Here is an 11,951-nt window from a genome sequence, read left to right on the forward strand (position 1 = left end):
GATGTCACATCCGCAGAGTGTATAGAGTATATTCAACCTCAAATCCATTCTGAAAACTATTGGCGAAAGGCTCGCATTGTGAATAGATAAGTCGTTAACTCAACTCACTCACAGCCATTTTCACTGAAGCCAACCCCCTTTGCTCCCGGCTGTCCCGGGCCCACGGAATATTGTGTTCTATTGCTATGGAAACATGGAACCTACCAAAACAAAGATTAGAGTGTCTTCTTTCATCTGGAAAAAAAAAAGTCTATCTGTATCTGTTTCCGGTTTACATCAATTAGCATTAGAATATAGCTAAGTTTCATCAGTAATAACATTTCTGGTGAAAACAATGTCACAAGGAGCTTGCTGCAACATGGCCTTGGCTGATCTCTTATACTCTGCTGTCACCTGCAACTAATGTGGAATGAGACGATATGTACTCCGTGAGGTGTGAATTTTTGAAGCAAGTTGAAATTTGAAGGGTGTAAATTGTATTATGTGGGAGTTGTTTTATGGCAAAAAAAAGTGTGGAGAATAAAATAACAAAGAATCGGAATAACATATGTGTGAATGCTGGAAGTATTCCCACATATGTTAACTGCAATCTGGTGAAGGTGGGATTCGAACAACCGCCTCCTGTTTTCCGGTCAAAACTCCGCTGCATTAGCTGAAGAGTTGTCCAAGCAGGGTTTGAACCCAGGTCTTCTGATGTGGCAATTGCTCAAACCACTGTGACATTCCTGCCGTAGAGGAATCTGTGACATTGTATATAATTGTAGTGAATATGTCAGTATGTACAAAGCTAATTGTTTAAGCATTTCAGTGAAATCGTAATGCATTTGCTGATATGATATTCAGTTGGGATTCATGTACATCCCTGAGCGTAATGGCCATGGATAGTTCAATGTCAGTCCCAATGCAAACGAATGGGGAAGAGTTGGTAAATGGCACTTCATTTATATCGCGCTTTTCCACCTTACAAGGCCCTCAAAGCGCTTTACATTTTGACTACCCATTCACCTACTGATGACGCAGCATCAGGAGCAATTGGGGGTTCAATGTCTTGATCAAGGATGCTTCGACGTGGTCACAATGGAATGGGATTGAACCCACAACCTCTTGGTTGGGAGACGAACACCATACCACTGATCCACGCCGCCTCGAGTTGATATTTAATGTTAAATTGGGCGAATACTGTAAGTACTGTGAAATCAGATATACTCCCACGATGGCGTGAATTTTTGAAGCAAGTTTAAATTTGAACGGTGTAAATCGAAAGTATTATGTGGGAGTTACTATACGGAAAAAAAGTGTGGAGTATGAAAATCCGACTATTTTCGCTTTCAGCATATAACGCAAACACATTGAATGAAATGTGTCTGTATGTCCAAACTATTGACTTGTACTGTATGTCTATGTCTTGTTCTTACTACTGTATTCTTGACATATATAACATTACAAATTCTGGTATGAATGGTAAGAGTGTAATATATGTTGACTATGGTAACATCACCATGATTGGCACTTAAAGTTAAGTTAATTACTGGTTATATATTGTGAAATAACTGTTTTCTCTTCTCCCCACTCCTTTTCAGGCAAAATCATTTTTTCTTTTATCTTTTTTTTTTCCTGTCACACAATATGAATTGGTTCTTTTCATTTGTAAGCTGTTGCCTGAAATAACTGAAAAAAGAATGAATTAGATAGTTCACTTCCTGTTAATTTTAGCATCTGGCTGCAAATTTTTGTCAATCTTGCTGAAACGTACAACCGGGGTTGCTTAGGTAAAAATTTCTAGATGGCACTAGTGAGCCTTTTTTTTTTTTTTTTTAAATCGCACAATACACTATAAAATATTGCTCATCATGCCAGGCCAGATGTGTGTGCCAAGTTTTTGTTCATATTTAGGCGAACAGTGCATTGTCACGGCCAGTGTTGTCACTAACGCATTACTAACGCGGTATTTTAATCTCATTACTTTCTTTCAATAACGAGCAATATTCCGACATGTTACTTTTTTAGTAGCTTAGTTACTCTGACAATAAAGTAATCAAAGTAATTAGATTACTTTTTTGAGGAGTGATCAGTAATCACATTACTTTTTCAAGTAATCTGTGACAACACTGGTCACGTCAACAGCATTTTGTGAAAGCTCACAAACTTCGCATTGGCCCAAACAAGGCCCAAACACTGTTCTGAGCAAATATGAGGTAGAGCCGATTAACTTGTTTGGAGAAGATGTTAAACAAGAAAAAAAAAAAAACATTTCTTTTTGCCACCACTACGAGGAAAATACAAGTCCATAGATATCTTCAGGCCTGGACTCAAATGTGTGAAAGTTTGAGAAGATAGGATCATCTGGGTCAAGATAAAGCGGTTTTTACTATCACGATGCGTCATCACGAATTTTGGCCTGACGCATGATCAACATCTCAAGGCTTTTCTGACAATTTTTCAACTGTATCCCTTCAACAGGCTTGGCGCAGTAGATAAAAATGTAAAATGACATTGCTTGTCACCACTAGGTGAGGCTTTATGTATAACTGAATATTGTCATATAGACATTGCCTTCAGGTTTTGACTGTTAATATACATGCGAAGTTTGGTATTTTTGTAGAATATGTACATGGGAGTTATAAAGCATTTCTCCTTTGTGGCAAAGCTAATAAACTTAAATTTGATGCCTTGCCACCATCATGTAAAACAAAAGGCGGACTTCCTTGTTAATTTCAGCATATGGCTACACAATACTTTTTGTAGGTCTTGGGCTGATAGGTATGCCTCCCAATTTTCACAAATCGAGGTGAATCATACAATCGGAAATGCTCCATAAAAATGTATATAGGGCACTACTGAGCACCACGTTAGGGTACTTGCAAGTCGGGGTACTGACACGTTGGGGCACTGTTACATAGGACAAGGACCGTCTAAAATGTAAATGTTTTTTTCCATGCCTTGTGTGTGCAAAGTTTCATTAAAAGGCCATAAATGATGCGCAATTCCCAAAAGAAAATCAAAATGGCGGACTTCCTGTTAGGTTTAGCATACGGCTACCGAATGCTTTTTTGTAAGTCTTAGGCTGATAGGTATGACTCCCAATTTTCAGAAATCTAGTTGAATTATACAATCAGAAATGATCCATCAAACTGTCTAGAGGGCGCTATTGAGCCTTTTTTTATTTTTTATTTTTTATTAAATTTCACAAGAAATCTCGAAAATATTAATGATCTTGACAGGTCTGATGTGTGTGCAAGGTTTCATGAGTTTTCGCCCATGTTTAGATTTTCAAAAAAACAGTGTTTTTCTTGGCAAACAATGCATCGCTATGGCAAACGGCATGCAACGAAATAAAAAGCGTTCGATAACTTTTCATCTAAAACATCTTAAGATGAAACATGCCAAGTCGATTGGATACATTTTGTAGGAGGAGTTCTTTAAAATAAGACCCCTTTGAAACGGTCAAAAAAAAAAAAATGGAACACATTCCAAAGTAAATCAAAATGGCGGACTTCCTGTTTAGCATATGGCTCAAAAAGATTTTTTTTGTACCTTGAGGGCTGTTACATATATCTTCAAATTTTGGTAACTCTGGGTGAAACGTACAACCAACCGGGTATGCTTCATTAAGTAAGAATTTTGAAACGCAAAAATTTGATGCCCCGCCTCTGGGGTATTTTTATTTAGTTAGTTTTAGTAGATGGCACCAATAGACTTTTTTTGTAAGGTCGTAGGCTGTTATATGTGTGCCAATTTTCATAGCTCTCGGTTAAACGTACAACCAACAATGCTTCGTCAAGTAAGAATTTTGAAACTCTAAATTTCAAGCCCCGCCCATCATATAGTATGTCAAAAACTTTAGATTTTTTACCATGATGTTGTCCCAGGTGTTGAAATGTTACAGCCCAAGTTTGAAGTCAATCGGGTTAACCGTGTAGAGAGAAGAGGGCAAAAGTATGATCCCTGTAAATGTGAAAAAATGGACCAAAATTGGACATTCAAATACTCATACCTCACTTCCCGTTCATTTTAGGGTACAGCTATCAAAGTCTTTTTTTGTTTGTCTGCTACAGGTGCCACCCAATTTTCATAACCGTAGGACAATTGTAGCAGGGCATAGATCCGTTAAACCTATGTAGGGGGTGCTACAGACCCATTTTTCTGTTATCATGTAAAATATCCAATTTTTCGCCAGACCCGATCTGTGTGTAAAGTTTGGTGAGTTTTCGTTCACGCAAAATGTGATGTCCCACCTCTGGCGGACTTCCTATTAGGTTTAGCATATGGTTAGGTTTATTAAAACCTGCTTGATCCGTGCCAAGATCATGTTGCTGGACTTCCCATCCTCAGCATCAGTCATACAGTTGCGCAACAAATTTTGTATGATGACGTCATTGATCATTTTGCATCAAAGAAGGCTTGAAAAGTCTAGACTTAGTTAGACTGCTCTTCATACCTCTTGTTAATGTTAATGCCAGTTCTAAACTCAGTGGAAAAACCCAGGTTGAAAAATAGTTTCCTATAGGTTTTTTTGTTTGTTTGTTTTTGTTTTTTTATGTTCCATAGCGTTGCTTTTTTTTTTTTTTTTTTTTCCCCCACTTTCTTCAGTGATTTCTCAAGTATATACAATTTATATTGTATTTGATGGTCTTTCTTTGTTCGAGTTACGTTTTTGTATTTAAAGATATGTCATAAAATAATCCAAGTAATATATTGATTGTTGTTTTGGTGGCAAGTCCATTTTTAGTGGGGCCGGGTGGGGTGAGGCTCCTCTGGTACTTTTTTCTTTAGGAGGGAGGGGGGCCCATTGATCCGAACCACCCAATCACAGACCGATACTGTGTTTGGGGCGGGACATGCAGCTGTGACGAAACCAGGAAGCCAGCACCGACGGCGGTGCAACCAAACAAATGTAACATGGACGAATGGAAGCTGCAATTAATTCTGTTCTTGCAGAATTACTCACCGTTTCCTTGTTGAATGTTGAACAGCGCTCCATGCATTCCTAGCTGATAAGATAGATGTTCGTGCTTTTCCCCCCTTCGACGAGAAGATGACATTTTCATCTGTGGCGGTGATTGTTCAAAACAAACGTGAACAATGCCACATCGTCCAATCAGCTCGAAGTATTGTACAGAATGTCCCGCCTTTCCCGAACAAATTACAGTGGAGCAGTCCCAGATAGAAATTGCGGAGAAGTCCCTTGTGTGAAGCGCAATATCAATCTGGCTGTTTCTAGGTTAGAGGGGGACGCCAATGGGAGTCTTTCGCGCAGGGCGCAAATCTAGCCAGAACCGCATCTGCCTGAAACTGTGATGCCATTGGTGCCACTTTGGTGCGAGTGATGTTTTTCTGTGTTAATATTGGTGATTGCTGTGTTTCTTATCATCCTATCCAGGAATGCCTGCAGCTTATGACCTTAGTACAGTCATTGGCAGTGGCCCATCAGTCTCTCACAACAACCTTATCCCTCTAGGTACGTCTTTCTTCGTGTTTTGTCACTGTGCAATGCTCGACAGCATTGTCACATTTTTGACAAGGCTCCCAACTAACCGCAAATTAACCAAATCCTCACCAAATGTGTCAGCTTCCATGCAAAGAGAAAATGTGGAGTCAGTCAGTTTACCAGCAGATCAACTTAAAATTAAATGAGTTAAAATTGCACTTAAATAGTAAATGCTAATCTCCGATGGGAGCAATGTGTGAGAATTTGCACAGCTATGTCTGAGAAAAGAAGAAGCATTTTCAAACACAAATCATCAGGTCTAATTTAGTTCAACTTTAATCACATGAAATGATTTGATAACTTAGGCTACATTTCAGGCAAAACTGATCACTTTTAGTCCGCTATGGACTGATGTGAGAAGAAAACCCCAGATTTCAATTCAACTTGCTCCAGAAAGCAAGGTTAAAATCTAAATATAGTGAAAGGACAGATTTACAATGTTGAAATGGTAAATTAATGGTTAAAAGTTATAAAAGGCAGCATTTGTAATATAGTATGATGTTGTAAAGTTTCATTTTCTTAAACAAAATCCAACCAAAGTCATCATGCTCGTCTGCTTACACCCACCCACCCTGAGCAAGGTCTGCAGCAGTGGCTGTTGCACATTTACAGGAGTCATAGTTTTGCTACCTTGTCCTAGAGGTTTCATCCGATGGACTTCAAACTTGGTCTGTACCATCTGAAAACCTGGGACTATAACAGGAACAAAAACCTTGAATTTTCAAAATACTATATGATGATACATCAAATTTTGCCTTTCATATTTCCTTTGCCACAAAAGTGGAAATGCTTAATAACACAAAAAAAAAAAAAACCTTCACATGAATAATAAGAATTGCATCTTTATGACATCTATATGACAATATTCTGCTGTACATATAGCACCACCTAATAGGCGACAAGACGTCATTTTCATTTTATTGTGTTTTATTGCTTGTTGAACAGATCCAGTTGAATATTTGTCAGAAAAGCCTCAAGGTGTCTCTCATGCCTCAGACCAAATGTTTTGACAAATGTTATGGCACAGGGTGTGGTCTAAGCACCGCCACAACTCGGACGATTCGCCATAACAGTAAAAGTGGCTGTAACTTGACCCAGATAATCCTACCTTGTCAAAATGTCACAGATTTGATTAAAGTCCAGGCTATGAACATATTTTTCATTGTACTGATAATACCACCTTCTGGAAGTAAATATATTTTTTATTTCTTGATGTTTTTCTCATAGCCGGTTAACCAGATGTGTAAATTATATTTACATAATTGTAAAACACAATGTTCACATTGTTAAAACACAAAGTTTGTCTTTTTTTTTGTGTGTGAAACGCTGTTGCCATGGCAACATGCAGTTTGCCATGAAAATAATGCTGATTTTGAGGGACATAACATGCACAAAAAATCATGAAACGTTGCAGTTTGCACATACATCAGGTCTGACAAAATAATATTTTATTCGTTTGTTGTGCAGTTTAAAAAATGGCTACTGCGCAACCCCTACAAATATTTACCGGAACGGCCTTAGTTGTACTTTTGCCAAGTTCTACAAAAAGTTGGAGGCATATGTAAAGCTCAATGCTTAGAAAATAGTTAGCCATTTTGAAATTTCTTTCAAATTTGGCCCCATTTTTTGGCATTTTGTGGATTTTAGAGATTTTATTGAAATTGTCTTGAAACTGTGGGTGTTAAATGTGAAGATGTAGAAGTTGAAAAGTAAAAACAAAGCTTTTTTTTTTATTTATTGCACTGCAGGCTGTTGCCATGGCAATGCGCTGTTGGCCAAGAAAAATTGCGCTGAATTTGATGGTCAAAATCTGGCAACAAAAAGTTGTACTTTAGTAAATGATTGTGTATTGCTGGGAAATAAAAGCCTACATACTAAAGGTTTACGAAAACTGCAAGTCATATGTAACATTCAAAAACAGCCTTTTGGAGATGCCCTTGAAACAAACACAATTTTTTATTTCCTTTAAAAATATGTCTAATTTTCCACCATTTAAAGAGGGCTTTTTATAATCAAAAAATAAACAAGAATGACACATTTTCTAATCCATTTTTCGCACTGAAGACAGTGGTACCATTAATTTTGCCCCATATGCGTGCGTTTTCTGTTACACACTATGTGCTATTTGTTTCCGTATTGGTAGGCTATTGTTGTGGATCAGTCCTACTACAGCAGCGTCATCAGCAAATTTAACAATGGTGTTCGTGTGGTGGATTGTAGGGATGTAACGTTAATGGCAATATCGTGATATTAAAATTTCCACAATATCGTCGTCGTCATGTTCACAATATTTAAAAGCCACACATCTGTTAAAAAAAAAAAAAAAGTCATGTTGATTTCCATTTGTGCAGTTCTAGCACCATCTGGTGGCTATTTTTTGTGCAGTTTAATTTTCATTAGGGATGTTTAAGCCCTTCTATGTTTAAAATCAGTAATTGTCAGATGAAGGCGATTGCAATATGCTTGTGGAGCGAGTCAATATGTGGAGGAACTCAACATGTGCTTGCATTAGGTGAGTAAGTACCTCGATATTAAGTGTTATTAGAGATTGGAGGTTGGTTATATGTATTGCTGTTATGTACAAAAGCACAATAATGTGCATTTTTTTTAGTATGAGCTAATCTTTTTACAACATTGTGATCTTTTTTAAATATCGCCAACCTCCCCACAATATTGTGATAATGACTGTATCGTGAGCTTCATATCGTGATTTCGTATCGTGATATTTGGATATGGATACATCCCTATTTTTATTTTTTTTTATAAGGGATGCATAGTCCGGACAGTAGCTGCTGACAGCCAGCCTCAAGCACACTTCCAAAATGTTCATCAGTCATGGTGGAACGGTATTTGGACTTAATATAATCTTCATGTAGGAAAAGGCTGACTCACATAAATGGGTGGAGCTGAATAATGCAGTCAAGGAGATAGCACAATTCCTCATGTTGGGGTACTTTTCCTCTGTGAGTAAGTGATTAACGATGCTCCAGTGGTGGCTTTCGCTTTTGAAGTATGACTGCTGTCCGGATTTTAGTTCCTTCAACTTTCTCTTTCTCAGCTCGCTTTTCGGCGGGAAGTCGGTGTCGTATTTTCCATAAACATTCCAAAAATGCCGCTCCACATTTCTCTTCTTTGGCATTGCGATGGTAGACTGGCAGATGAGGCAAACGCACTTCGAAAATGACATCGCGAAAAAAAAGTCCACCTCGCATTCCGTATGAAAGTGATGTTTTGTCTTCTTACTTGGTCCCGCTCCCTCATTCATTTTGATGACCATAAGGTTTAGCGATGGCTTAAAATCAGAGGTAATTCGCTGACTAGCTTAGCGCTTCGCTCCGTTGTTTGCGCATGAACGGTGACCTAAAGGTCAAAATTCAGTTGCCATCTGACTGGTTGCCCTGAATGTCAATCAAGTAACGGCATTGATGATAGGCTGACACCGTAAGTTCTGCTGCACTTAGCGCCGTTGTTTGAGCTTGATTGGTCACCCGAACGTCAAATTCAGTTATACCAATCAAGTGATAGGATGAATGAGAGGCTGATATTTTTTAATGTCATGCCGCGATCGACCAGTACGACCTACCGGTAGATCGCGATAGACGTAATGAGAACCCCTGCTGTACAGTATCTGTAGGGCTGTTCACAATTACATCCAAACTACTATTTTTAGAACAGCGTACTGCGCATGTGCGTAGCCAGTTGAGTTTCGGACTCAAGAAACAGCAGTGCACAGTGTATTCGTACAATCCAAAACTTGTGAACTGAGTCGCTATTTCACTCTAAATATGCTAACAACAAACCTCTGCTTCTTTGGTGTCTGCCGTTATGTGACTGGTGATGTTGTGACCATGATCAAATGAAGGGACTTTCCAGGAGGAATCCAGAGGAATGTCTAGGCTGGCTTCAAGCATGTATACTGCAGGGATTTACACGAAAAATGTCACCCAAGACACCTATACGTGCTCTCTACATTTCGTCCGTCGAAATGGGCCAGCAGCTCAAAATCCAGACCCAAGATGAGCGACTGCAGGTATGTTTATTGTCTGCTTACTCAGCACTAGCCTTGCTAGTGACTACAACATGCTATACTATATATCACGGTGAATTGTAAATGCACCAAAAAGACCTTGAGTTTACCTACGGAGGCCACTGCTGCTCAGATGTGAAAATTAATAGAAAGTATCAGTGCTATAGAATCCTATTGGATGTTTTAAAGGTAACCTGTAACCTCTATATTGGCTATTGGGCTCGACAGTGCGAGTATTTCACTAGCAAATGCGGCCAACTTTCAAGTGTGGGCTGGTGAAAAAAAATACCGCTTGCGAGTGCATAAATGCTCCCTCTGCACTATGTTTAAAACGTACATTCGAAAGTCGATGTGTCCTCCGCTGGCTCTCCCGTAGCAACAAGAGAGCACCGCCACGCGCCGACTCAATTGAGTAGTATTTGAGTGAAACATGACCCGCTGCAATGTGATTGGCTGGCTACTCGTACATGCGCACCGCGCCGACTACAATTTACATACAAACATTTATGGCGCTTTTCCACCGAACCAGTTCCACACCGAAGCGGCATTTTTTGTCCTTGGATGTCTCCATGGGACTCTTTCGGGGCAGAGCGGTTCCGTTGTAACCGCTGTTTAGAACCCTTTCGGCAGTGGTTCTGCAGCGCCGTGTCGTCACCTGTCATCTGATTGGCCGACAGCAACGCAGAGAGCATGCAATAGCACACGCCCATTTCCTTGTTTTATGCGAGAGAAGCAAAGGCGCCCGCCGGTCTTCGCCAAAGTCATAAAAATACAGTATATACAATAAATATGTTTTACAACAATGCTGAACTATATTTACAATTGAAAAGGTACTTATGGATGGATTTGTAATGTTTCACTGTAATGTTTTACCCAGTGTTTCCCATTCACTTGAATGAGAGCTCCAGCGGCAGAGCTGTCCATTCAGAAATAGCTGCGACTCGTGAGCCGGTCGTAAATCTCAATATTTCATCCATGGCGGTCCATATTAAATTGTAAATATGGTTCAATGTTGACGTGATTTGCCACTTGTGAAGTTATGGCAGATCCGCACACCCTGGGGAACGCAAGCTTGGCTTGGACAGTTCAAATGATCCCGCCCCCTTCCCGCCGCGCGCCTACTGTAATGGAAAAGCAATGGAGGCGGGTGTAGTGTGGTTGTGTGTGGTGTGCCGTGCGGGGCTAATGGAAAAGTGGCAGCGAATTTAAAATAAATGAAGCTGTCTTTTGCTGATTATTTTCTAAAACAAAATGAGAATGATGGTGGTAAAGGAGGGCCAGCAGAAGGTGCCAAATCAAACGATACAGATGAAAAGTGCAGGGGAACATCGGCCGATGGAGCATGTGAAGAAAAAAAGTACTGACTTTGACTGAGCTAAACAAAATAATGTTCACGTGAGTTACGTTATACGAAATTGACTTGTTTTGATAGCCACAGCTGTTGCAGGCAAACCTCGTGTTCCAATAAAATATTTTGCAAATATGTTGAGTTGCGTATGCCTAAGGCCATGCTGTGTACCTCCACAAAAAATGGTGCGACCAAATCCTGTGCTGTGCGACCAATTAAAAATGTTACTCGCACCAGTGCTACCAGTGGAAAAGTTAGTGTAGAGCCCTGGGCTATATTGGCTACTCTGGCTTTAACATGCTAGTTTATCAGTGTCACTGAGATGTGAGTGGTCACTGTGTCACCAAGCCATTGTAATAAAACTAACAAGGTAAAATGTTGTGTTTTTATTTTTTGTATTAAATGAGCATAGTCTAATAACTTTCAATATGCTGTTCATAGATGGAGAAAATGGCCCACAAAAGTGAAGAGAGGACACGCCATCTTCAAGCAGATCCAGCATCCAAGGGACGGAATGAGAAATCGACCTGATCTTCAAATCAATGTTGACACAACCACAGCAACGGAATTCAAAAACAGCCCTTCTGGACTTTCGATTAAATAAAACATTTCAATTACACAATCTTATTTATTGAATGATACATGTTATTTGCTCTCAACAGTTCAAAAAAATTTTGTTTGGATAAATTGGCGTTCTTGTACTATTTCAAACTCAAAATTGGAAGATATCTAGGATGCATAATTTCTTCATCCATCCATCCATCCATCCATCTTCTACCGCTTATACGCGGTCGGGTCGCGAGGCCAGCAGCTTCAGGAGGGAAACCCAGACTTCCCTCTCCTCAGCCACTTCAACCAGCTCCACCGCCGGGATCCCAACTCCCAAGGCGTTCCCAGGCCAGCCGAGAGACATAGTCTCTCCAGCGTGTCCTGGGTTGTCCCCGGGGCCTCCCGCCGGTGGGACATGCCTGAAACACCTCCCCGGGGAGGCGTCCAGAAGGCATCCGAACCAGATACCTGAGCCACCTCAACTGGTTCCTCTCAATGCAGAGGAGCAGCGGCTCGACTCTGAGTCCCTCCCGGATGAC

At 40.0% G+C, this 11,951-nt stretch overlaps 1 protein-coding gene across 5 annotated transcripts in view; it reads left to right on the plus strand.

The window, feature by feature from the left end:
• Positions 1-11,951, plus strand: part of carm1 (coactivator-associated arginine methyltransferase 1) — a 99,299-nt gene that overhangs the window by 81,871 nt on the left and 5,477 nt on the right. For 2 of the 5 annotated variants that reach the window (XM_077535662.1, XM_077535664.1), the window contains exon 14: positions 5,381-5,458. The exons of 2 other annotated variants lie outside the window; for them this stretch is intronic. In XM_077535662.1, coding sequence (XP_077391788.1) covers positions 5,381-5,458 — 78 coding nt within the window. Of the gene's footprint in view, positions 1-5,380; positions 5,459-9,350; positions 9,519-11,304; positions 11,606-11,951 lie in introns of those variants that run through there. One more of the 5 variants, XM_077535660.1, reaches the window with a different exon arrangement.

The sequence above is a fragment of the Festucalex cinctus genome, chromosome 1, assembly GCF_051991245.1.
Source record: "Festucalex cinctus isolate MCC-2025b chromosome 1, RoL_Fcin_1.0, whole genome shotgun sequence".
Classification (NCBI taxonomy): domain Eukaryota; kingdom Metazoa; phylum Chordata; class Actinopteri; order Syngnathiformes; family Syngnathidae; genus Festucalex; species Festucalex cinctus.